Here is a 27,279-nt window from a genome sequence, read left to right on the forward strand (position 1 = left end):
AATGCTACATATCATATATGTTTATTGATGGAAGATTACTTGTTTAACGGAGTGTATTTAGATGTATTATCACGCGGTAAAAATTCATGAAAGTAAATGCTCCTCGAATTATTAATGAAAATTTTACAGCATTTTAATTGTTCCTCCACTAGGAATTCAATGTGAGGTACATATGGATTCTTTGGCATCCTAGCGTCAACCACCAGTGGTATGAAGCAGCATTACCGAGTCAAATGTAATCAAAGAAAATGCATAGAAAAAAATGGATTTCGATGATCATTAATAAGCAGTGATGGTAAAATATATAACCTGGCAAACTGGCATTTCCATTTTCATGGCGAAAGAGGGATAGCACAATCTTGAGCTAAGCTGGAATAGGGGCTGATTTGACAACATCAAAATTCATTTTAATGAGTATGTTTCTTTCTTTGTGTCTTGTGATGGGCCCTTGGAAATAGTAAGTCGTTGAGTTGTCTCTCGGCGGCGGACTCTGAAGGAGCCTGCAGAGACAATTTAATGGGGGTAATTAGAAATTTAATGACTTCAAGATCTTAAACAGAAGGTAACCTGGGGACAAATACATATGCTGCAGAAATTCCCAAAATATAAATTCATGAACTTGGTTGAGCAACAATAGGAACAAGACGGGCAAAGTTAATAATTGTTCATGGGCAATATATCTGTTACTTAGAAGGTCAATGGAGCAAATCAAATAGTTTGGTCTGTAGAATCACATTCCCAAAACGGAGAAAATAAATGTTAAAACTATTAGTTAAGGAAAGAAGAATTTGAAGGATAACTGATATACCCGAGTGCTAAATGCAAACCGCAATGTTTGGATTTGTCTTCCTGAGCAAACCCTAATGTCAAAGCCCAGGGAATCAATACCGATAACCGTTGCTTCCTGAAAAAGGAAGCAAAAAGAAAATATCATATATCTAGAAACATCAGACAAAAGGCTTCAGATATCCAACAAAGTTCTATATAAACTACAGAGAAGGCAAGAATGATTCAAATGTTATACTTCATCCCACTTTATGACTGTAAATGTTTAAGTATCATACGGTGATGCAATAGTAGTTGAGGATGATCTAAGACCTTTGGCATTCGTGTTTCTAATGCTTCAATACTGTGTACAAAATCAAGAGGATATTTGAAATTTTAAGAATGTGTTCCATTCAATTGGATACCAATCATATGTACCAAAGGCAGCAACTCAAACCCTCAAAGGCTGACTAAACTAAAAAATTTGCAAGGATGCTTCATGTGCAAGTTCCTGTATTTACCTCCACTTGAATACCCTTACACCTACAGCAGAGAGATTTCAGAGCCTCTATTGTCTTTTCTCCACCAGCTTTAAGACGAGATATAATTTTGGCTGATGAGCGAGCAACGCCATCTGGTTGAGCCCGCCTGAAGTCTTCCATTTCAACAACAGCCTGTGGACAAGCAGAGACAACAGTTATCTTCTTGCAACTCATGTGGGTTATTTTCCAGTGGACTAGCAAAGACAGGTGTCGGTCGCATATGATTTTGCATGCCATAGTTTACTCAATGAGGAAGGAGATAACAAACCATACAATAGGAAAAACAAATTAACTATGAAAAGTCAGTTTCAGCATTTGAAAGGTTACAAATATATATCCAAAGCAAGAAAAAATTATGGGTCTACTAGCACCAATCCAATATTATAACACAAGTATGAAACTGCACTGCTTACCTGATGGCCATGCTCTGTAATCAATTGAATTTTAATCATCTCCAGCTTGTAGAACGTAGTACCATTTATTGGGACTTCCCTCCCTGTTTCCTCTGCCGACATTGTACTGTCCTCAGAAGACCCTGATTCAAGTCTGTCATCATTGATTATATCAAGATCCTCTTGACTCTTTTCTGCACTGTCCTCTGCTTCCTTTATTTCAGAAGTACGCAACCTATGGCTCGATATACGCCTCTGAATATCAGAGTGTTCCTCAATGACGGCGGGTCTTAAAAGGCCTTGAATAGCTAGACCAGCTGGAGGCTGCTCCATCCAATCTACTGGATCATCTGAAGCAACCTAAGTGGAAGAAGCAAGGATTAAAACAGCAGGGGAGCAAATTTACTTGATACAAAGAAATGGATTGATTATAAGGATGAACAACACATAGCATAAAGATCCTCTAATACAGATTATGATAATATGGATCTGAAGCAAACTTGGCAGCCAGGTGGGAAAACTCATTCCAGATGTCCTAATGGATGGCATAAGAGGGTAAATGGGACTCATTCAATGAAATTTGAACCTAAGAACTACATGGATTTTATATCACTTGGTATATGTAATTCTATTGACAACTACCTCCGCCAGCTTTTTGGCAAAATACATTGGATGTGAGGACCGCATAGTCTCAAAATTTCCCCAGCCTCCAAGCAACCCATCAGAATCATCTTGATCATCTTCATCTTCAAGAACAGCGACCCAATCCTACAGACAAGAATTTAATACATGAGAGACATGTAGGTAATTACACCATTTATTTTAGAAACTTTAATTTCTAGTGCAACACTTAATTATACACGAAAGGAAGACAAAAACTCAGACTTCCTCATAATTTTCATCTCCATCATCCTCATCGCTTTCATCATCATCTTCAACATCACTATTTTCATCTTCAATCTCCTCAATTCCAAAATCAATTTCTGATGGACCGGCTAATTCCATTTCCTTCATCATCTCCAAGGTGTCAAACCCAATAATGACTTGCTGCAACATTGTGCATGAACTGATTAAAGCCTTGAGAAATTCGCAATTAAATAAGAGTATTTGCAGCATTTTAGTAAAGTAATATATGAAGGAAGAAGGATTTTGTCTAACACGACACAACTGCATATGCAAGCCTAGTAATGCAGAAATTGTACAGGAGATTGTTTTAAACTTGTCTACATTCAGGGAGACATGAATTTGCACATACTTTTAGACAATTAGACACCCATGTTTGACGTGAGTTTCTAGCAATATCTTTCTAAAAATTTAAGTTAATAAGACGATAATAGTGTATTACAAACATTTGATTGAGGCCTTGATTTTCTTTTACCAAATGATAAGACAAAGCGAAAAGACACCCATGTTTGACGTGAGTTTTTAGCAATATCTTTCTAAAAATTTAAGTTAATAAGACGATAATAGTGTATTACAAACATTTGATTGAGGCCTTGATTTTCTTTTACCAAATGATAAGACAAAGCGAAAAGAATTATGCCTGCTTTTGCATTAAGGAGAAAAATGATGTATGATCCATACACAAACTCACGGTCTGCATCCTCTTTTTGTGCCTATAAGCTACAGTGTAGATATCCAAACAAAGAGAATAAAGAAAAAAATATTTCATACCACAAAGTTGTTATCTGAAGTGACAGATTGCAAAATGTCTTCGTCATTCTTCACTTGAAGGTATACATCTGCAACACATAGAAGCACTTTGATGCTTCAGTTAAATGGATGGGATCACCACATTCTAAAAAGAGGACCTGGACAAGTATGTAAAAAACTCCCAATAATCGACTCACTTCCATGTTGATCAGTTAGATATGGCAAATCTGGCCAAATAATGTTCTCATGAACTTCATCATTGATCAAACCTGTAATCATCAGTGTTGCTTTACTGCTCACCTGAAAACAACAGACTACAGGTAACATTAGGTATGCAAACAATTAAAAAGACAAATCAGAAATAAGCATGCAACTTTAGATGACGGAAGCTGCACAGATTAGATTTCTAAACCTTCAGCAGTGGTGTTATAGAAAAATATATAAATATTGGAGTGTAGTCAGCGGTAACTCATTCCTTGCTTTCTTCAATGAACATTAAGAAAATCACATGTAATATTCTAGGTTTGAAAATCATTCATCCTCAAAAATTTGAGTTCAAGTTATTAATAATATATGACTTAAAACTTTATACAACGCTCAACAACCACTATTATTTGATGTGAGATTAAGGTATCACAATCTCCATAAATAAAATCCATAATGTCTTCATCAAGATCACAAGTTAAAGATCTATAAGGTTCAAGATAACACCAACCCAAAGCATCAAGCTGGCATATGGTCCGATACTACTTGTAATGTCCCATGTCCAAATCCTACTTGCTCAACAGCTTTCAGATCCAAATTCATCTATAAAAAAAACAGCTTTCAGATCTAAACCACTGGTCCTAAAAAACTTAAGCTTAAGTTATTAGTAATATGTCATTTAAATCCTTATAAAGAGCTTAACAATCACTTATCTCTCTATAGAAAATTGGAATATTGCATCAAAAGTTTTAATACTACACCAATCAACGTTACTCACTTGGAGGATATCCTACATACAGCCATCAAGACACCAATCTAAGCGGAAATATAATGAATATAATAATTTCATTGCTGAAGGTCCATGGAAGGTTCTGCATCACTCTGAGCAGGAACTTTATTTTATTCATGCACGAGCATACGTAAGTAAAATGGCCATAAGCGAGTAAAACTCTTTTGTATTCCCTTTCTCGAAAAAAAAAAGAAAAGAAAAAGACTCTTATAGGTTGCCAAGAATGCAATATAATACCTCAATGATTGTCCTAGTAGTTTCTGCAGCTGTAAGTCTTGCATCTCCATCATCTTCTGACATTGAGTCAGCAATATCCTCAAATGGATGATAATGTGGCCTCTCATTCTGTTTTATAGGATCTGACGCTGAGCCCAAATGTTCTGCTGTTGCTTGAGTCCTATTCCTTTTAATATTTCTTCTTCTTGACAGCGAATCACCATTAAACCTCTGAAATCTATTCCTGAATATTAATATTAAATTCCTTAACAAACTCATTGATAACATATTAAAATATTTACAGATATATGTGAAGTAATACAAGAATTCTGATGAAAAACTTCTGAAACAATTTAAGCTAAAATCACATGTAAATACGGTATCTCTACCATTATTTTGACTCAACAAATGCAGATTTTTAACCTCGAAATTGACACTATCCAAAATGCAGATTTATCTCCATACGTCATAGGTTTCCAAGGATAAAATTGCCTTCATTTAGGCTCCTAAATGAGCAAGTATAATTTAGACAGTTTGAAGTCAGAGTTGCATCATTTTCTATACCATGTAGATTCTTTACATGAGTAATGGTTGATCAAGTAAAGATTTAAAACTATGTTACTTCAAAAATCTGCCTAAGCGCACTCAACAGAAAATTAGAAGTAAAAGTATTGTATTAAGTTTCGCATAGCACAGAATTAGATTCTATCTCTTTGCAAGTTTTCCAAGCAACAAACTATAAAGAAGAACAAGAAAAGGAAACGTATTCAGCTTTATTACCAAGCTGTGTTCAAGCAGCCAGAGAGCAAACGTCGGCTAGACGCCACTTGGCCGCAGGAAACCTCGTCGGAGTTCCATAGACGACGATAATCTACAAGGCCACAAGTAAAAAAAATAATTAGAAATCTTGTTTGGTGGCTGAGAAAATGCAGGAAATCTCGAAAAGAAAACAGAAGCACGGAGCATTATTTCTTGCTCGCTTGAGGTTTTCAAGTATAGTTTTCACTTTCAGAGAAGCTAAAACACCAAAATAAATAAAACTAAGAGGAAGGCAGCAACGTTTGTTTTCTTTGCTTAAATTTCTCAGAAACAAAAACGTCCTCGTAAAGAGAGAGAAAGAGAGAAGTTACGGAATAAGTCGGCAGATGATCGGAAACTTGCGCCGGCGGGGAATCGGACGGCCATGGCTGATTCAATCATTTCTACTTTTCATGCGATCTATGATGCTCAAGCAAGCACTCCCTCCCTTACAAAAACGAGCTAAAAGAGGATGAGGTCTGTGGTAATATTTGCCAATTTGACATTTATACCACTCAGCTTTGCTACAAGTGGCCACGTTGACGTTTGTGAAAAGACAAGAAACCCCATACTACCCACTTACTTGTTTGCATTTCGATATGAAACGCAGCGTTTTTACCTGTTTGGATATGGAGAAAATCAGACGGAAAGTCGAGAAGGAAGAGAAATATCTAACAAATGAGGTTGTTCTCAACAGTTTCGATTCGAGGAAACCTTCCTTGTTGTGAGCTCTGTTAGGTCTCAGCTACTACTCCTGCTGTCCGGTATCGTTCTCTTCATCCCTGTCGATGCTAGTTTGGTTACTTGAGAAATTTTATGAATCTGAAAAATAACTTTAAAGCTCTTTCGATTTTTGGAGCATCTTAGCAAATACTAATACTGCTACTATAAATTTAGAGAACACGAAGCCGGATTCTTTCATTTGCACGACACGAACTAGAGTATTTTCCTAGTTCGGGATTATTGTAGGTTTTCGAGTTCAATTTCCTCTTCATGTTTTGCAATCTTCACTACTTGAATTTGATCACGGAATAATTCATTTTTTGTTTCGTTTATTTCCATTGCTACACTCTTCAAACTAGTCTTGATTGGTATACAAAGGGTTGATTGAAGTACTTTTCTTGCATATACTTTTGGTTTCGGAAGAAAAATTTGCTCCCCAGTAACATTACATTGGCAAATCCATGGCCTATTGACTGTTAAGTCAACGTCACAGTATCCTTCACTTTGGTAGTTTTGCCTTCTTTAAGGAACTTCAAAAGTGAATGCAGTTTATCTTTTATGCTTTCTCAGGATGATTTGTCTGAGATATTCAGTGCCACTTTTCAATAAAAAACCAGAATCACCTGAAGTCCCCAGGAGTCTTAGCACTGTTGTGGTGAGTTTTCCTTTTCAGTTAAAGTAGTGCTATGAAATCTGCCTTTATAATCCATTGCTTTTACTAGTTTCCTTTATTGGGTTTGTAAGCTTTAGTTCATTGATTCTGAAGAGTAGAAAATTTAGAAAACTAGAAGTGATGGTTTTTCAGATCTTTTTTCTTATCCTTTTTTTTTTTCAAATTTTAGCAACTTAGTTCTTTCAGTTTTGGTTGACCTTGAAAGCTTGTCGATCAACTTAGGTATGTGCTGCTAAAGGTCCAAGACCGAGATATCCTCGGGTATGGAAATCAAGAAAGAAAATTGGGACTATCTCTAAATCAGCGCAACTTGTTACCTGTGTAAGTTCATAAACACTTCCTTCTTTATTGCTTGTGAATTCTGCATTCTGCCAGTTAGCTTTTGTTAAAGTACATACAAACAGCTGGTAATTTCAATCTGGAGCTTTCTATGCTTGATGTTCTGGTGGAATATAATATTTAAATAAACAATAATAATGGAGTAGAAATGAATTTTTGTTCCATATATATGATCTTTTTAGGGTATGCTTATGTAGATAAAAGGGTTATCAAATGTCAAAGAGGAAATTTATGGGGCTCTTGACTCATTTATCGCCTGGGATTTAGAATTTCCTCTGATCGTAGTGAAGAAAGCCTTGAAAACTCTGGAGTATGAACGAGAATGGAAGAGAATAATTCAGGTAGATAACAATTTGGCAGACTTTGCCCTCTCTGTGAAGTAGGGTAGAAATCCAGTCTATTTTTTGTTATTGGTGACAATCTGCATAATAAATTTCTAGTTAAGGAGAATACTTGTGTGGGATTGTAGGTGACGAAATGGATGTTAAGCAAAGGTCAGGGGAGAACAATGGCAACTTATTTCACTTTATTGAATGCTCTGGCAGAGGATGGGAGAATTGATGAGGCTGAAGAGCTATGGACAAAGATGTTCTCCGATAACATAGAGAGCACCCCCCGTATTTTCTTTCAGAAAATGGTTTCTATTTACTATAAAAGGGAAATGCATGATAAATTGTTCGAGGTATTGTGTTGCCATCTTATCTTAAACTTTGTTGTTGCAACTATTGTTTTCTACTACCTAATATAAAATTGCTGCAATTTCAACTCTTATTCAAGCCCCCCATCACTATGCATTATGCCTTCTGTTGCTGTATATCTTTGTATATTTGAGGAGCTGCCCAAACAATGTACCAGAAAACTTAAGTGTCTAATACTTCCAAACAAGATGCCTGCCGAGATTTAGACCGTTCTATAAACAGCTAGTTAGTCATAGCAAAAAAAAATTGTTTCTTCCGTTAGTAATGCGTATCTACCCAAATAGTACTACACGTTTTCTTAAGATGACTTTTGAGTGAAAAAGAATAGAGTACAACTGTTTGAGTAATGCATCTCAAGGATTCCTGCTCCTATTAAGCATTTCCATGAGCAACAAAATAATTTAATTGCAGCAATATATTTAAATCTGCTTGCAAATCGGAACTTGCTATACTGGATTCTTGTTCTTTTACTGTATCCACAACTATTAACTTCTAGTTATTTACTTCTGCAGATATTTGCTGACATGGAGGAGCTTGGTATCAGACCAAATGCCCCAATTGTGACAATGGTTGGGAAAGTGTTCCAGAAACTGGGTATGTTAGATAAATATGACAAACTAGTGAAAAAATACCCCCCACCGAAATGGGAGTATAGGTACATCAAAGGAAAGCGTGTCAGGATTCAAGCGAAGCAGCTCAATGAATCCACTGAGGACAACAAAGGAGCAATTAGCAATAACAAGGAAAAGATCGAGAATGATGATCTATATGTGCAAGCTCAATCAAGTTTAAAAGCAGAAAGCATTGAAGCTAACATCTCTTCTTAGTAAGCTACACAATTGTCCACATCATGTAAATCCTGTTCTTGTCCTCTGTGGAAAGTCACTGCAGTCATATACAGGTGAGGGAATACTGATTTGGTTCTTGTGATAATGAAGGTGATATATGAAAACTCTGATTGTTAGTTTGATCACTTGTGGGTGTAAATTAAGAGATCAGACCTAGCTGGTAGATGTACTACTGCTTATCTCTTGTTTCACAGCTTGAGACTTAAAGGAGGAAAGCAGAGTCATTCTCGCCTTCTTGTACTTTCTAGGACTGAATTTGATTGTACCGAAGTAAATTTCGTAATGAAGAGTATGGATGAAAATTCCACTGAATTCCCAAGTTATGAACAAGGGTTTATGAGAAAGTTAATCTACATGGTATTGTTTAGTTGTAAGAAATTACTTTCATTTCCTTTCCTTTTAATTTGTAAAAATCAAATAATATATATATATATGTATGCCCGTGCCAAGAGTTATATATTTCATATGTTCCCTGTAAGTGCTCAGTTGTTATTTAACACTGAAATTGAACTTTAAGAAGATATAATACACATTAGCAGAAGGCATGTGCCCGCACGTACATGGTAATTTTGGTCTTAAAATTACCTGAAGTTGCAGAATGTGAACTCTGCAAACTTGCCATCGTTCCGACCGTGTATATAAGTGTGTCTGTGTGTTTTTATTATATATATGTGTGTGTACACGCATGCAAGTACATCGTTAGAACCCTGGACAGATGCCAAGCACCTCATTAGTAATTTTCATCTTATAGTTCACGAAAATAGCAGAAGGAGAACTCTGTAAACTTGCCATCACTCAAACCGTGCGTGTATGTGTACATACATATATATATATATATATACAAATAAACTTGCCATCACTCGAACCGTGCGTGTGTATGTGTACATATATATACACACACACAGATATATATACACACACCAGATTAACAGGCCATGAGATAATAAGTAGCTGAAAATAAGCATGACGAAGCAGACCAAATTGATAGAGCAAATAACCTTCAGTACTTCAATGGAGTAGAGTCCAATTAGTAAATTACACGCAGACATGCTCCTCCGAAGAAAAAAAAAAAAAAAAAATCAGGTGCATACCATACATGTGGATGTCTCTGGGTGCGAGTGTATATATGTATATGTACATGTTTCTTTCACATAGAGCAAGGGAATCAAGCTTTATATACCATCCTATTCTTAGTCTATATATATCTATATGTAGTCTTGAATTAGAGACGTGAAACCTCTTTTACATATGGTAGAAACCAGAGAAACTCAAATTAAACAACTTGACAAAAAAAAAATGGCAGCCAAAAAAATTTCTTACCAAAATCAATTACCCTTTTCATCTCCCTATCGAAGGATGAAAAGAGAACGAATTTTAAAAGAAAATCCAACATAGGATGGATAAAAATAACATGCTAATAATATCTAAGACATGTTAATTCAGAAAGGGTGAATGGCAGTGGATTCTAAACAGTCTACGGCATCAGAACTGTGTGAATATGCATGGGGGGCACATGGACAACTATCACTGTGCTGCTTTGTGAAGTTTTCTTCCTAAGTAAACAATATATATATAAATATATATAAAAATTCAAGGTTTTTTTTGTATGGTAAATAGAATTGTCTCAGACCTCGTCGGAGCCTGACCATTCTGAGCTTGAGCCTTTTTTAGGTGGAGAGCCATTGCTAGCAGGAACTTTCTTTTTGGTATCCTTTTCATCTTCATCTTCATTGGTAGCAGGAACTTTTTGAATTACTGTAGACATGTTTAAATAACATGGTAATATCTTTAAAAAAAATTTAATTCAAAAAGGGTGAATGACAATGGATTCTAAACACATGTCTACACTAACAGAACTATGTGAATATGCCAGAGGGGCACATGGACAATTATCAGTGTTCTGCTTTGTGAAGTTTTCTTCCTAAGTAAACAATATATATGAATAAATATAAAAATTCAAGGCTTTTTTTTTTTTTTTGGTGTGGCAACAGAATTTGTCTCAGTCCTCGTCCGAGCCTGAACCTTCCGAGCTCGAGCCTCTTTTAGGTACAGAGCCATTGGTAGCAGGACCTTTCTTTTTGATATTCTTTTCATCTTCATCTTCACTGTACTCGCTCTCGTAATCATCATCATAATCTTCATCTTCATTTTCTTCTTCCTCTTCAATTCCATCCTCCATGAGAGTTCCCTCCTCTGATGGCAGACCACCCCTAGTGCCAGCCCTAGTTCTCTTCAGAATTTTAACTTTCAAGTTTGACTTTCTGTCACAGCCTATCCACGAATCACACAAACAGTAACTAGTCAAATTATAATTCCCCTCTACTGGGGCCTGGAACTTCCCCATCACCAGTCTTGAGCCACCTCGCACCTTATCGATCGCTAGTCTAACTGCCTCACTTGTCTCCTTCATATTTGCTCCTGACCCCTCCATCGTCTCCTGAATCGCCTTTGAAGCAGTTGTTATAGCTGCAGTTTCATCCATGAAATTCATCTTCTGGGAGAACCACACATTATTTGAGACAGGATCGGCAAGTAGAAACCATAAGTTTTCTTCCTTGTGAAAAGGGAAGTATGGAGTATGAGGGAGGGCACCAATCAAGCCATTTTCACGTTTGAGAGTTATCCAAGCTTGAATAGTGACAATATCACCTTCTTGAATACCCTCTTCACCCTCTGTCTCACATGTAACTTCAATCGTTAAGGACGGCATCATTTCCAACACTTTCTCGGTGTCTTGTACTTCAGCAGTAGAGAATCCTGCTACTTGAGTAAGCAAATCAGAGCGATCTTCCAAAGGCATGTCTCGAAGTTCCTGAAATGTTCTCACCTTCTGCAAAAAAAGAATAAAGGAGAAGGTAATTCGAATGCAATGATGTGTAATAATAAAGACTGAACAAACTCAATCAATCCTGTAAAAAACCCAAAGGTTACAGTAAGTAATTTATTGGACTACGAATGAAGAAAATTCCAATTAAAACATAGATGAGTATGCACAAAAAATGTTCCTGCATCCAGCACAGTGGGTAAGCCTTTAGATCAGACTGTGCTTCTGCATTATACCGTAAATACATGACACCGAATAGTTTGTACATTTGTCAGAAAATCAAGTCAAAGTTCATCCCACTATGTCTGTAAGTTTATGAAGTAATACAAATCGCACCAACTACATCACCCATAAAGACACATTTAACTTAGCATTCATGTTTTTTTTAATAGATGCGTTCCTGGATAATGAGATCCAGCATAAGGTAATAGTTATTTACCTTGCGTGCTATCTTTTTTACAACAGCCTCACTGAAATGTGGCAGCTGCAAGAAGGGAGCAATTCCTTCAGTAAATCCTCCAGTTGACTTTCTTGCACTTAGAGGAACAGCCTGCATTGAATATATTTGAACAAGCAGAATCTATATTTAGTGCTGAGAATAAAAAAGAATAAAGCATAAAAAGATTTTAATAAGTAGTATTTAAATGATAATGATCTATCATATTATAAACTCAACATGCCCAGATCCTAGATATTTCCATATCCATGCTACATAATTAATTATTAAGAATCAGCACCGTCAAGAAATAAGGTAGACGATTATGATTATGAACCTAAAGACGAACTTTATTTACTCACTAAAAATAATTCAACAAACATTTTAACAATTCGAGAGGAAATGTGCATTCTAGGAGGATAGTTCTTGCATTGCATGGGATCAAGTCAATAAGCTCAGAAGTGCTCAATATCCAAAGAGAATCAAAGAATACCACAATTTATACATGATGACCCAACCAAAGAATGTCAATAAGCAACTAATATACAAACTCCAGAGACAGAATCAGCACCTGAACGATGCATTGGGAAAGCTCAACCACCCCAATTGCAGGCCTCAGCCATCCATGACCCTGAGCAGTTCGCGGTATAACTGCCATCTGCATTGCAAACATAGGATTAATAACATCAAAAGGGAGAGTACATAAATACCAAAACAGACAGAAGCAACTGGGAAATTGTAACACTTGCATTTAAGTAAAAATACATATTTGAACAGGTTAAACTAAGGGTATAATGTGTAAGCCTATTGAATCGTGCAGAAACACTAGATGTCATTTGAAGAATAATAATAATATAGCTATAGAAATTACCTTCATTAATTCTTCAAGGAGGCGAGGTGCAAGTTCTAGAACACGTCTGAAATCAACTATCAAAGCTGGTGACAAGACAGCTGACTCCCTAGTTAACTGAGCCTGAATCAACAACTCTGTCTGAAGAGAAAGTGAACAAAATGTAATCAAATGAGCCTTCAGGCAAAATCAGTCAAATATATTTCCATTACTAAACATATAAAATATCACCTTAACGATAGCAGGATGCTGCTTCCAAAATTTAGCTTGCTCTTGCTTAATGTTCTTGAGGTCCAGATTTAACTCACTCCTAACTGACATAAAGAGCTTCTGAAGAGGTTCATCATCACTCCTACGAACTGGAATCTCCATGTATTCAGCAGCTTTGGTAAAAACCTCCATAACTTTGCTATTTAATCAAAATCATGTTCGATAAGCATTACATGTGAACATATTGCAGATAAATTCACAAATTGGAGGAAGAAAAAGTACTGAAAAAAGTGCATTTCTCAAATATGGACATCACTAATTCTTCTATACTAGTAGTGTGATGCTGTCAAGTTACATAAGACACTAACCTGTGAAGAAAATGGTTTTTACTGACATTGGTAGCATGCACCTTTTTACTAAATATATTAGATGTGTATACATCCATGTCCATCTGTGTGTCTAACATGCATCCTCATCATAATGCATTTGTGTCCATATTTGTACCTAATGCTAACTCTTTTCTAATGAATAAAATAATGTACCTCGGAGCCAAAGAAGGTTTCATGAAGTAATAGTATGTGGACAGCGTTTGATGCATGACATAATTTCCTGTATACTTTGATGACCTTGAGAGATATACGACAGCAATCACCAATGGCAAAAGAATACAAACACCAACAATCCAGAGTAAGAGTATGCCACCAGATGCCCCATCGATGTCCAGAAGAAACTGAGGCAGAGCTATGCCCATTTGAAATCCCTAAAACAGAATGTTAAGATATTAGATATAAATGGCTGACAAACCATCTTTCAGTTTAAGAAAGAACAATAAACTACCTGTCTGCCATCTGGATGGCCATATTTCTCAAAGTTTTCACGGGATATTGGATCTGTAAGAGCCTGGTATGCCTTAGATATGTACTCCACAAAGTAGTTGTGTGCCTCTGAAAAAATAAAAATGTAAAGGGCAGTTATTTTACAAAATTAATGGTAAGAAGCCGCATCCTTTAGGCCAATTAAAAGAGACATAAGCAAGCGCATATAAGCTGCTGAACTAGAACACCTCCAACCTGGATCGGGATTTTTATCAGGATGATACTGAATTGACAGCCTTCTATAGGCCTTCTTGATTTCTGAGTCAGAAGCTCCAGGTTCTAAACCAAGAATACTGAATGGTTCAAAAACTTGTATCTGAATAAATAAGAAAAGAACATTCAGGATGCATTGGCGTAATATGAAACTCAGTCAAAAGCCCGGACATGATTGGAGCAGCATTTCAAAATAAGTAAAACAACCACTTGTTCCTGGATGGAACCAACACTTAAGATTGAGTTGAAAAACAATTACCTCCCCACTCATGTTCTTGATGTAGTAAACCAGGAATATCATTACAACCCAAAGCAGTACGAGTGTCAAGTTACTGCATGTTGAAAAGTTTGATATCTACACAAAGAAATCAAATGATTGATGAATAAAAATTGTCTAATTCAGAAACTTTCTGGAATGGTTCAGGCATTCAAATGATCAATACATTAATAGTTAATTGGAAAAACTTACCCGCTTAAATATAGATTTCCTATACTTTCCTGAACGTGCACACTCAGAGCACTGACAGTGTATGCTCCTTGTTTTCCTTGAGACAGCACGACATAACTTCAGTATTGTATAAGGCACCAAAGGCAGTGCCATTATTGTCAAGATAAAAATTGGGAACAAGGCACTATTCTCTTCGGAAGCAGCCATTCTAAATTCTTATCAAACAATTTCTGATTAGTCACTGTACCTGTAAAACCGACCCTACTTAGAACTCAGTTGAATTTAAAGAGCACTATTTAGATAACACCACCAAACAGGAATTCAACACTAATATTACGCATATCTACTATTTTCGAAAACTGCTACTGATATTTATCTTATTGCAAAGTTCACTTTCTAATTATTATAAAAGCTCAGAGCTGAAAAGGCAAGACCAACTAGGCGAAAGCTAAATGACTCTTCACAATTCAAAGTATCTCTTCTACATCTGCTTGCATCTCAGTTATGCGAAGATAAATTGCCCCATATTCTACCTTAATATGCTATTCCGTCACAATCCAAATTCATCACTCCTGACAGCTCGAAGATTGACATATAGTAGCACCCAGCACAACAGACTGATTGAGATATCAACGAATATATCCTTGAAAACATATGCAAATACCATCTTTTTAAGCCAAATCTCATGAGTGCATCCCATTACCACAACCAGGAAAACTAACTAAAGATCATAACTTACAAATTGAATAAACACACGCATATCAAAATTGAAACTGGCTAAAGGTTTACAAAACATTAGACACACCTTAATTCCTGACAGCGGCTCGAAAGTTGACTAATAGTAGTACCAGAACAACAGGCAGATAGAGATATCAAAAAATAGAGACAAAATTATATGTCAACACCAGCTTAGTTTAGCCAAACCGCTTGCTTGCATCCCATTATAGCAACCAGAAACCCTAACTAAAGACCATACTGAAAAATCAAACAAACATACACTCAAATCAAAATTGACCTAGCTATAGGTTTCAACACATTTAACACAGCTTAAATCCTGACAGCAGATCAAAGTTGCTTAACAGTAGCACACAGCACAACAGACTGATCAAGATAACAAGAAATATACAGGAATATATAGGTAAATACCACCTTAGTTGAGTCAAATCGTATGATCATATCCCCTAACCAAAGCCAATAACTAAATCAAATGAACATATAGTCAAATCAAAATTGAAACTGCCTAGAAGTTTCAAAACGTTTAAATGCAACTTAAATCCCAGAGTTAAACAGATTTCAATCAATGAAATTAAAAATTTGAAATTCCAGTAAACACAGATTGTCCAATGGTAAAGCAGAATACAAATTTACTGAACCAAAAACCTTAAGCAAGAAAATAAAACCATATTGATGAGAGAAAAAAAAAATGCTAGGGAAAGCTAGGAATTCAGATCATGATCTCTCCACAGGAAAAAGATGGGAACTAGAATACAAATTACCGAACTGAAAACCCTAAGCATGAAATATAACCATATTGATGTGAAAAAGAAAATTTCCAGGAAAAAGATGGAACTCAGATCATGATCTCTCCACAGGCACCTCATAATGTGAGTTTCCTTGGGTTTTCTTCAAACTAGAAACATCAGCAAAAAAATTTCTTTTTTAAATAGAAACATCAGCAAAATTACGGATGTTTTGTATTGAAATTAGGTTGGAGTTGCGGAAAACAAAACATCTCCCTTTTTAATTTAAGTGAGAGAAAACAAACCCCAAAAAAGAAGAGAATCAGATCTCTATCTGTGTCCCACCAAGCATTACAGCCTCCCCGCACCCAGCCCCTTCCTCAATTAGTAGAACTTTTGTCCCCTGTCCCATCCCAACAACGATACATTTCATTCCAACACCTTAGCATAACCTTCTCTGGAATCCTGCCATGTATATTAGCGTCAATATGCACAAAAAGAAAATAATCAAGCATTACAGCCATCCCACACCACGCCCCTTACTCAGTAGGAAACAGGTTTTAGTTCCCTCTCCCATCCCCACGAGGATGCTCTTCATTACAGCCGAACCCCGGTAAAAATTCGGCCTCCTCAGAATCCCAACAACGCTGTGTTAATGTCTAAGATCATTTAGAAACTAGAGAAGCAACAGCTGAAGAACTCAATATGCAAAAGAACAATTAACAAAATATCCAAATCCCAATACACCCAAAATTCCAACTCACGCACAGAAACCATACTTTTTTAATCAAAACATAGAAAACTAAAAATATCCAGGACACGCCTCTTGTATTGGCAACTGAATCAAAAAACAATACCAATTCAAATATCACTCAATATAAGAGTAATTATAAAGGCCAGACCATTTCTAAATAAGAACCGCCCAACCTGTGTAATGAACACAAGATACCTGAAGGTTCAAAATCCAATAGAATGAATAGCAGCGGGGTTGACAGTGACAGCACGTTGTAGATCTGGACTTGAACGCGGAGCTACAGCTGATGTGTACTAGTGGGATTTCGCAGTAGAAGAGCACAAGCCGCCGGCCGGTGATAGGAACGAAGCAGAGGCCGATGAGTACGCAGCGGTTCTCGTCAGATCAGCGAGCAGAAAGAGGAAGGCCGTGTAGCCGCGAGCTGGGGCGGTGGTGGGCAGAGCGGCACCCAGCGGGTTGTGACTAATGTGTGCGCGTGTTGTGACAATTGAAATAAACGAGGGAGAGAAACCTATGTGATCCCAAATTTGTGAAGGGTAAAATAGTCAAAATAAACTGAGTTACTGTCCGGTAAAAAATCTTATTATATTTTACGAAATTTATTAACGTTTTGAATAATTAAATAAATTATATTATATTTATATTTTTAATATATACACACACGTTAATCTAATTATTTTTTAAAAAAAAAAAAAAATTCATAATATATTAAATTTTTTTCAGTGATAATTTTATTTTGTGACATTTTTCATGAATATTATATTTAAATAAAAAAATAGTAAAAATTAAAAAAAAAATCACGAAAATCATTCATTTTATTTTTTAAATAAAAAAATAAATAAAATTATTAATACAACAAATATTAAGATATACGATAAAATTAATAATTTTTTAAAAATATTATTATTAAGATGTTATTATATAGTGAAAAAAATTTCAAATGCTTTAGGAGTATGGATTTGACATTTATTTTTTATTTTTTATTTTTAAAATAAATCAATTAATAATTAACTCACTTATATTTTAAAAAATAAATAATTATTAATTAAATATTTGAGATAAAATAATAAAATAGAAAATAAAAAAATTAATTTGTTAAAATATTTATTTCCCCACAAAATTAAAGAGAGAAAATTTTAGGTTTCAAAAATAAAAAAAGTAAAAATATTTGAAATTCCCAAACTACCCTTTTCATCTCACTCCAATCTCTATAGTCCAGTGTCCCTCTCCACGACCGCGAATGCTCTCTAACCAATCGACCAACATCCATGGCCTCTGCAACTGACCAGCCACAACATAACTTTCACCACCGCATCGCTAACCTCCTCCATGCTACCAGCTCTTCTCTCTCTTTTCTCCTTCCCTCCCCCAAAACGGCACCGTATCCACCCTCTCCTCCTAAACTGTGCGTCCCCTTCAAATTCGCCGACTCTCCCGTCCTCCCGCTCACTTCAGTGTTCGAGTCCCCCCAGTCCGACTCAGTCTCCTCTAAATCAACAATCAAGGGCGTTTCCTCGGCTGAGTCCAATTCGGGTTTCTCGTCAGCAGTGAGGATTGGAGGGCTCAACTCGAACGGCAAGGCCAGCGGACCTGCCTTCGTTGGCCAGGTTTTCAGCATGTGCGATCTTACTGGGACGGGTCTCATGGCAGTGTCAACTCACTTTGATATTCCTTTCATTTCAAAGAGGTCCGTGCTTTACCTTTTTCATTTACCTCTATTTGACTTGGTTACGCACACTTCTAGTGTTTAGCACTCGTGTCGAAGATGTTGTAGGATTTGAACTGAGGTATTTCGTTAGTGAATATTGGTGGTTGGTTTGGCTTTTCGTTTCTAAATTTTTAGGTTTGTTTTGTCTTGTTTAGTTCCTGGTGATTCTGAAAATTAAACTGCTCTCTGTGGCTAAAGAAGCAGCAAGAATTAAAATAGAAAGACAGATTTAACAGGGAAAATTGATATTGTCATGTTCTTACAGGAATTATTAATATTTTCAGAATGCATGATAACTTTGAATTCTGCAGAGTTGATGAATTTAATATTGACTGGTCGATTGTGCTTTAAGAATTTGGAAAAAATCTGAAAAGAGCAATGGTATTGTTTGAGTTAGGATTTGATATTGACTGTTGAGCATATAACTAAAAGCTCAGCCTAGAGGCTGGCACTCCCCAAGTTCTGGATCCAGGATTAAATATATTATCCTCTATAATTGAAACATTCACTTTCCAGGGTTTTGCTTATGTAGGGCTTTGAGAACTGGGTTGAGCAGTGTTCTCTGTAGTCCACCATTGGATTTATTTTTAGTATGTCTCTTCTCTGATGTTTTATTTAATTGAGTGGATTTTCTTGAGTGAATAGAGTGGATTTGGGTTAAGCTTCATTTGATTTTTAAGCTTATAACAAGGCCAGAGCAGATCATGATATGCTTGTAGATTGGGATGCTTGTACAAACAAGTCTCTTCTTTCAGTTTCCTTAGATTTCTTTTTATGTTAGTAAATTGCACAATTGATCTGTAGAACACCTCAATGGCTTAAGAAGATTTTTGCAACTATTACTAAGAGCGAGAGGAATGGCCCTGTGTTTCGCTTTTTCATGGATTTAGGTGATGCAGGTACGGTTGCAGAATAGTTTTACTTTACTATTTCGTTATCTATTTAAGAACCTTACCCAAAATTATATCCAGTATTGCTGCTGTTATGAAGTTTCTGGAACCAGCTTCTTCTTTGGTTTCTGAAACTCACCAGCAACAATTATCAAAATCTACATTCTGTTGAAGAAACAATATATATCCTGCTGATCAATAAACTTAAAATGCATTCACAATTTTTGCCCATGGCATATGTAAACAAAAATGTTTGTCTGATCCTGATTTAGCCTGCTATACCTCATCTTCTATAACTTTCTTGTTCTATTCCGCCCTTCCTTTTTCCCTTACAATTGTTGTATCCTTCTTTTCATTTCTGTTTCACTATTACTCAGCTTAAGTTGATGGCTTTTTCATTTTGAAATAATTTGCATTTATGATGCATGTTCATAGTTGCATACGTTAAGCAGCTGAATATTCCAAGTGGCGTGGTTGGTGCCTGTCGTCTTGATTTGGCATATGAGCATTTCAAGGTATTGTTAACCTGAAAGTACTGATGGCTCATTTTGTTTATTGAATTTGCAAATTCTAGTTGCATTGTTGGACATCAATTTATTTCCTTCAGATTAAATTTAGTTTTCTCAGATCTTTTTCTCTAGACTACCAAAACATTTTGATGATGTGGTATGCAGGAAAAACCTCATATGTTTCAGTTTGTTCCAAATGAAAGACAGGTGATATATGGTCTACTTATGTTTTTCCTTTTTTTTTTTCCTTTCGATTAGTAATTCGCTTATGTTGTAACATTTGGTAAAATGAAAGGAAATTTTCTGCTCTTGCAGATAAAGGCAGCCAACAAACTTCTTAAGAAAATCCCACAAAATGATGGAAGGACAAAGGTGGATGGTGTTCCTGTCTTTGGTGCTCAGAACTTGGATATTGCTATTGCTACAGTTGATGGTATTAAGTGGTATTTTCTCTAGCTGCATTTTCTTGTATTTTCTGAATGAAACTAATGAAGTCATCTTCTGCTTAGAGAGTTAATGTTGGGGTGTTGTACATAACATAGTTTTGCACGAATTCAAACTTGATAAAATAACTGTCACTTAGATGTCCGAGAATGTAAAGCAAATACCATGTGTCAGCTGGTGGAAGTCTCTGTTCTGCTTTCATTATACTAAGTCTATCTCTTGTCATGTTAAAAAGGCAATTATTTGATTTACTCATAACTATCATATAATTGGGGTTCCAATTTTTTATTATGATTGAGTATCATATCTCTTAGCGCATCATCTTGCCCTTAAGCATTTCAGTCATAATAATCATGTCTTTGGTGCATCTGATTCTTGCACTGTTACCATGCGCTTCCCCAGGTATACACCATATTTCTTTGATAAAAACATGCTCGACAACATTCTTGAAGAGTCTGTTGATCAGCATTTTCATTCCTTGATTCAAACTCGACGTATCCAACGGCGACGTGATGTAGTTGATGACAGCTTCGCCGCAGAAGTTATTGAAGAGATGGGAGATAATAGTTGGGAGCCTCCTGAGGTAAAGAATCTAAATGGTCTAGGCTTGCACTTAGAATTATACTTGAAGTTATGTGAGAGTGGAATGTGCAAATTTGGTCAAGAGATACTTCAATTGATTACAGTCTTTTCTCTTTTGTTAATCAGAAAACCATTATGGTTCATTCTGGAGAGTCTTCGATGGCTGTTTATACAATTCTTGAGCTGTCAATTATATAGATGATAATGGGGTTTGTATGCGTAGTTACATATGTGTGCCAAAGTAGACTGGTATTTATGTTGGTTCATAATTGACAACAAAAATATTTGAAGAGTAATTTAGATTCAGTATGACACATTAATGTTCTTTCTTCTTCACTTCTTTTTTATTAACTTGGGGTGACTCTATTAACTATGACTATTTTTTGTCCCAAGGTTCAAGAGGTGCTGAATGAGATAGGCCATCCTGGAATACCATTAAGTGTTATCTCAAAGGCTGCTGAAATCCAGCTTCTATATGCTGTTGACAAATTACTCTTGGGCAATAGGTGGTTGCGGAAAGCCACTGGCATTCAGCCAAAGTTTCCGTATTTGGTGGACTCATTTGAGAGAAGGTACTTTGCATGATATTATTTAGATTGCAGAGTGGCGCAAAATGTTAGCATTATGATACATGCATGTTTTACTCCTACGCCTCTTCATTATGCTAAATTGTTTATTCTGTTGCAGGAGTACAGCTTCGTTTCTGAAAGCTTCCAAGCCCACCAACTGCCTCACCGACTTTGAAGCAGGCCTTGACACATCAGGAGTTGAATTAGATGATAAATTTCAAGGTAACCACAGAGAGACCAAGGATTTCCAGCTTCCTATTGGTGATTGGTTGAATCATTCATGGTTGAAGCAAGGGCAAAAGCATCAGATGTTAGCGGATACAGGGTACTAAACTACAGAATATGGAATTATTTACTACTCTCTTTGTGTTCGTACATTTTCAGAGCTCACTAACTCATTGCTTTCGGCTTTCGTGAATAGCTCATCAATGAATATCACAAACCAAAACTTACAGCCAAGTCCTTTTCTCCCGAAGATTACCATGGTTGGAATCTCAACCGGGGAGGCTGGGCAGATGAGCAAAGCTAACCTAAAGAAGACAATGGAGGATCTAACAAAGGAGTTGGAACATTCAGATCAAGGACATGCTTCTGGCAGTAACAATGACAAGTTAAAAGTTGAAGATAGGGATCCGCTATTTGTTGCAAATGTGGGTGATTATTATTCCAGCTTAGCAAAGACAGGTTCTCCTCGATGGGTACGTGGAGGAAACAACTGAAGTAGCCTGACTAACTAAAATACATGCTTGGCATTGGTCAATTTTGTAAATTAAAAAATGAAAAGAAAAAAAAAAGGATGTAAGAATTTTATTGTTTTGACTGATCTGATCATACCTTCTAGGCTTATGAAGCGGTTCCTCTATGTGGCTGCATGATGTTTGTAGTCAAGTGTACCATTTGTAAAGAAATGATAAACGGATGCAAAGGATATTTTGTCTGAGGTGTGGCCCATGTTTTGTAATTTTGAACAACTATTTTGTTTTTAAATCAGAACAATAATGTTGCTCAACGCTATTTTACTGATGTGGTTTATTGACCATTCTCCATGTTATGCATGGATGTAAGTGTCAGGTTTCTTGGAGGTAAGCAGGCTTTTACTCATAACTTTATTATTTCATATAGTTTTATATTTTTGTGATTAGATAAATGTCAGTCATGACATTATGGTCGTTCAATCAGCCCTGATTCTCAGTTTCTTACTGCAGTTGATGTTTGTTTTTCTGTGTCTACTAATATGGATGCCCTGCTTAACCACGATCTTTATTAGTCTTTGGATAGTCTCTGCTAAGTGTCTCCTTTCCCAGTTATGCAGCAATTTATAGTTACTTTCGGGTTTCTTTTTACAGGGATAATCAGGCATCCTCTGTCCTTCAATCAACGAGCATAGTGCAGTGGCATATATATTCACAGGTGCACTTTTTTTGAGTCCTCATATACTTTTACTGTTAGATTCAGTAAATTGTTTATAATAACTTTTTGGGGTCAATAGAATATAACAACTACAGTAATTTTGACATAGTAAATTATAGTTTTACCAGAACAAAATTATGATTTTCCCTTTACTGTAAATAGAGGATTGGACTTCAAAGTCAAAACATTACATAACAAGAAATAGTTTTCATTAATAATTTTAGAAACTTTTAAGTATCAAGGCAGTGGCATAATCCTGAAGAAAACCTCGACAACTGTAGATGAAGATAATGATTGTAGCATTACCATTTATGGTAAGAAAAAAAAGAGCTCCTGTACTAATAGTAATATTAATATTCAAGCATGTTTTGTGTACATAATAATGATGGGAGAAAGCACAAAGAAAGGCCAAAAATTGTGGTGGGGGCCTGGTGTACTGATAGGTGATTTTAAACCAGAAGAAAACACGTGGTGACAGTAGCAATTTTCTCTTTTCTCCTCTCTGGGGTGCCCCCCCTTACAGTCTCAGCTCTTACTACCTCTCTCCCCAGTTTCTCATCTCATCCCACACTAAGGGGTGGGTAATCTAATCAGTCCTCTCAACTCCCCCCTCAGAAAGCCACTAGTGCGTTTTAGGAGGATTTGACATCAATTAAATTATCATGACTTGTACCTTATACTGTTAGCATTTTCAATTTTTATTTTTCATAGATTTATGACTTGTAGTCAAATGACATGTGTGTGTTTATATGTTGCAAGATCAAGTGTAATGTTGTAGGGATTTTAGCAAGAGCATAAAGAATGGTAGTCTCTCTAGTTTATAATAATGAATTTGAATTTCTTGTTGACTTTACAATTCCTTTTTTATAAAGGGTCAAGAATACATTTAAAATTTTATTTTACACTAAAACTTTTAAAGCAATTTTTGAAGGTACTTTTTTGTGGTTTAGTTCATTTTATAGCTTACTCAAAATGTTGCTTGCGAGAACCGAATATCTGTTCTGATGAAGCATACCTCTTTCTATCCAACATATTAGTCATTGGTATTTGGTTAGTTTATACTTACAAAAAAAAAATTTAAGAGAAGATGGAAATCTTGGTTTAAGTAAAACAATAGTAGTGGGGGGATGAGTTTGTCTTGAAGATTATAAGACAAAATTAGTTGAACCAAGTAAATTTTGTATTCTCTATTTTTTCATTTACTTAATTATTTTACATTCACAAGCAATTTTTCAGCCAAAAGAGGGAAAGGAGTGTGTAGTGGGAGATAAGTTTAGATCACAATCTTTGCTTTTTCTGAAAAAATGACATTTGTGAATGACAAATGACAAATGTATCATCACTTCACCTGCCAAACCCATGAAAACCAAAAATGGCCTCCCACCCATCAAGTCCTTTTCTCCTTCTCTCTCAGCTTCTCCTCCAACCTTTCCTAAACTTGCCAAACCCACCATAAGAGAAAAAAGGAAATGTACTCTTCCCTCTCATCATCCAAAATCAATACAAAATAACAATCATGTCAGTTACCTTATCCTCCTTTAGGCCCCCATAAAGTCTTACAAACTACAAACAACCAAAAAGCTCATCATCTTCTTTCTTCTCCCAATTCTTCTCATCTAGTGAAAGAGAAAAGAAAAGGTAGTAGTCCTATGGGGTTATTGTCTTCTCAATAAGGGATGTTTAACTCAACTTTTGACTTCAACTTTTTGGGTCTTAGAGTATTTTTTATTACCAAACATACGTAATGCAAAGTGATTTGGTAATAATCAAAGTTAAAATCTACTTTTTAATAGTTCTGAAGTTAAAAACTACAAATGTTATAACTTTTAAAAAATGAGTTTAACTTTTACTAAAAATTTACGTGTAAAATTTTAAAAGTCAATTTCTCTAAATATGCAGTTTTTGAGTTTTGAAATAATAATACTTTTTACAACAATCTCTAATAATAAAACGACTTCTAGTAAATAAATATTTTAACATTACCTTTAAATTTAGTAGCACAAGATATAGTTAGTTTTAAGTATATATATATGCTTTCCGATTTGGTTGACCTAGAAAACTGTATAAAACTATACACATTTTCTTTATTTCTCTTTTCTATTTTTGTATCAAACGAGTTAAATTATAAAAAATTATATATCTAGAAGTATCGAATAGATTAAGGGTTATTCGTGAATTATTTCATAAATGCATCAGAAACATCATCCGATTGAATTAGTCCAAAATGTAAGCTTTAATTTGTATTAAAACAAATACATATAACTCATATAGCAGCCAAACATAAAGAACCAATTGCAAAAATATCTCATTCTTTCCTTAACTAAGAAAGAACTAAATATTTACTTCCTCTGGCAAATTGAGACAGGAATGGTGGTGGTGGTGGTACAGAGTGTGGAAGTGGTGGTCCCAAAATCATAGTCTCCAATGGTAACCATCTTGTTCTAAAGCTTTCACATACATATATATATATATATATATATATATATATGACTGTATAATATGTTGCAGTGTATTGTTTGTATGTGCATAGGTACAAGGACTTCATTTCAATTTTCAGTACACAAAAACTGATTTAGAATATACTCTAGACTTTTAAAATGGAAAAAAGTAAGCAAATATTTTCAACTGTTAGCATATTTTATATACATAAATATATCTATGAAGTAAATAGAAATTCAAAATATTTTTTTCACAAATTTTGGCTTACATTTTCCAAACCTTTGAGGCAAAAAAAAAAAAAAAAGAAGGATCTAGAAGCATATATTCTCATGTTTTATTCTCTATCATATTACGTATTACTTTTTGGGAATTCCATATAATTATACAAAATTTTTCTTTTCTTATTTGAGGAATAAATTCTTTAAATCTATAATTATATATTGTAAAAGCATCTATATATAACATTTCCACCCATTTAAAAGAACCCTCATCATCATCCATTAACTCTAATTCTTGACATGAATCTCATCACACATATAATATTATATATATATATATGTATATATATATACACACACACATATATATATTGGTATCTATTATACTAATTCTTCCTCCTCTCTCACTTTATCAAATTTCATAGTAATAATTCCACTATGACTATAAATTAATTCTCTTATATTTTCTAAATTTAATGAGTTTTTTTAATAAAAAAATAATAATTTTGAAACAAATCATACCATTATAGACAAACAATATAAAGGCTTATCTTATATTTATTATATGTATATATATATATATAAACATGATGGTCCACAAATAAAGTATAGAAAGGTATCATTGTCAAATTATTAGAACTTAATAACTCATATTTGGCAAATAAAACCAATATTATTAATGTATTAATTTTAGTAGCAATGTCTTCATACTAAAATATGATAATGTTGACTTGATAAATTAGATTTTGAAGGACACATTTTTTTGGGTTAGATTTAACTCATTAAAAAGTACATGTATATGTATATATATATATGTGTGTGTGTGTGTGTGTGTGTGTGTGTGTATGTGTGTGTGTGTGTATGTATATAAAAACTTTGGTGTACCATGGACCAAACTTGAGAGGGAGAGTGGGATTAGCAGAATGATTCTCAGAATCTATCATATCTGGGCCTGTTTCTCTTCACCCAATCAAACCACTAAAAACATCCTTTACCCACCCCCTCATGTTTTTGGTTGGTACCATGAAAAAAAGTCAATTCATTTTTTATTGAAAATTTATTGATTTCTTTAATTCCACAAAATATAACTTATATGTGTTACATATATATATATATATAGAGAGAGAGAGAGAGGGTAATATTGGTAATAACATATAAGATAAATTATTAAATCAATTCTCAAAATCTGATACTCATTATAATATTTTTATTGAAAATTTATTGATTTCTTTAATTACACAAAATAGAACTTTTATATATATATATATAGAGAGAGAGGGGTAATATTGGTAATCATATATAAGATAAATTATGAAATCAATTCCCAAAATTTGATACTCATTATAATATTTTTATTGAAAATTTATTGATTTCTTTAATTCCACAAAATATAACTTTCATATATATATATAGAGAGAGAGAGAGAGGTTAATATTGGTAATAACATATAAGATAAATCAATTCCCAAAATTTGATACTCATTATAATATTTTTATTGAAAATTTATTGATTTCTTTAATTCCATAAAATAGAACTTACATATATATATATAGAGAGAGAGAGAGAGAGAGAGGGTAATATTGGTAATAACATATAAGATAAATTATTAAATCAATTCCCAAAATTTGATACTCATTATAATATTTTTATTGAAAATTTATTGATTTCTTTAATTCCACAAAATAGAACTTTCATATATATATATATATATAGAGAGAGAGAGAGAGAGGGTAATATTGGTAATAATATATAAGATAAATTATTAAATCAATTTTCCAAAATTTGATACTCATTATAAT

General features: G+C 34.8%; 4 protein-coding genes across 9 annotated transcripts; 2 read left to right on the forward strand and 2 right to left on the reverse strand.

The window, feature by feature from the left end:
* Positions 1-83: 83 nt before the first annotated feature.
* LOC110810322 (uncharacterized protein At3g49140-like) lies at positions 84-5,852 on the reverse strand. 2 transcript variants are annotated; one of them, XM_022036455.2, is made up of 11 exons: positions 5,693-5,852; positions 5,343-5,433; positions 4,584-4,806; positions 3,550-3,652; positions 3,374-3,441; positions 2,585-2,746; positions 2,342-2,467; positions 1,721-2,059; positions 1,287-1,439; positions 809-904; positions 84-500 (listed from the first exon to the last, which is right to left on the reverse strand). In XM_022036455.2, the coding sequence occupies exons 1-11, from the start codon at positions 5,760-5,762 to the stop codon at positions 408-410; spliced, it is 1,524 nt and encodes a 507-aa protein (XP_021892147.1). In that variant the 5' UTR covers positions 5,763-5,852; the 3' UTR covers positions 84-407. The 2 variants fall into 2 exon arrangements, with proteins under 2 accessions (XP_021892147.1, XP_088068140.1); XM_088212014.1 differs by having other exon boundaries at positions 3,374-3,459.
* Positions 5,853-5,979: 127 nt separating this feature from the next.
* Positions 5,980-8,953, forward strand: EMB1417 (Pentatricopeptide repeat (PPR) superfamily protein). Its single transcript, XM_022036547.2, has 6 exons — positions 5,980-6,124; positions 6,654-6,738; positions 6,979-7,077; positions 7,293-7,436; positions 7,565-7,777; positions 8,306-8,953. The coding sequence occupies exons 2-6, from the start codon at positions 6,655-6,657 to the stop codon at positions 8,618-8,620; spliced, it is 855 nt and encodes a 284-aa protein (XP_021892239.1). The 5' UTR covers positions 5,980-6,124; position 6,654; the 3' UTR covers positions 8,621-8,953.
* Positions 8,954-10,407: 1,454 nt separating this feature from the next.
* Positions 10,408-17,208, reverse strand: LOC110810320 (dnaJ protein ERDJ2A-like). 3 transcript variants are annotated; one of them, XM_088212008.1, is made up of 12 exons: positions 16,907-17,208; positions 16,263-16,604; positions 14,519-14,744; positions 14,309-14,404; positions 14,032-14,152; positions 13,799-13,905; positions 13,504-13,721; positions 12,983-13,160; positions 12,773-12,892; positions 12,473-12,559; positions 11,905-12,015; positions 10,408-11,471 (listed from the first exon to the last, which is right to left on the reverse strand). In XM_088212008.1, the coding sequence occupies exons 3-12, from the start codon at positions 14,702-14,704 to the stop codon at positions 10,641-10,643; spliced, it is 2,055 nt and encodes a 684-aa protein (XP_088068134.1). In that variant the 5' UTR covers positions 14,705-14,744; positions 16,263-16,604; positions 16,907-17,208; the 3' UTR covers positions 10,408-10,640. The 3 variants fall into 3 exon arrangements, with proteins under 3 accessions (XP_088068134.1, XP_088068133.1, XP_021892146.1); XM_088212007.1 differs by lacking the exon at positions 16,263-16,604; XM_022036454.2 differs by lacking the exons at positions 16,263-16,604; positions 16,907-17,208 and adding an exon at positions 15,031-16,217.
* A 728-nt stretch (positions 17,209-17,936) lies between these two features.
* Positions 17,937-22,815, forward strand: LOC110810363 (Tic22-like family protein). 3 transcript variants are annotated; one of them, XM_088211603.1, is made up of 11 exons: positions 17,937-18,398; positions 19,224-19,318; positions 19,745-19,824; positions 19,984-20,025; positions 20,134-20,261; positions 20,665-20,845; positions 21,238-21,416; positions 21,532-21,738; positions 21,835-22,111; positions 22,255-22,354; positions 22,760-22,778. In XM_088211603.1, the coding sequence occupies exons 1-10, from the start codon at positions 17,980-17,982 to the stop codon at positions 22,351-22,353; spliced, it is 1,707 nt and encodes a 568-aa protein (XP_088067729.1). In that variant the 5' UTR covers positions 17,937-17,979; the 3' UTR covers position 22,354; positions 22,760-22,778. The 3 variants fall into 3 exon arrangements, with proteins under 3 accessions (XP_088067729.1, XP_088067730.1, XP_088067728.1); XM_088211604.1 differs by lacking the exon at positions 22,255-22,354 and having other exon boundaries at positions 22,760-22,815; XM_088211602.1 differs by lacking the exon at positions 22,760-22,778 and having other exon boundaries at positions 22,255-22,427.
* Positions 22,816-27,279: the final 4,464 nt, after the last annotated feature.

The sequence above is a fragment of the Carica papaya genome, chromosome 9 (genome assembly GCF_054855325.1).
Source record: "Carica papaya isolate Zhongbai chromosome 9, ASM5485532v1, whole genome shotgun sequence".
Taxonomy (NCBI): Eukaryota; Viridiplantae; Streptophyta; class Magnoliopsida; order Brassicales; family Caricaceae; genus Carica; species Carica papaya.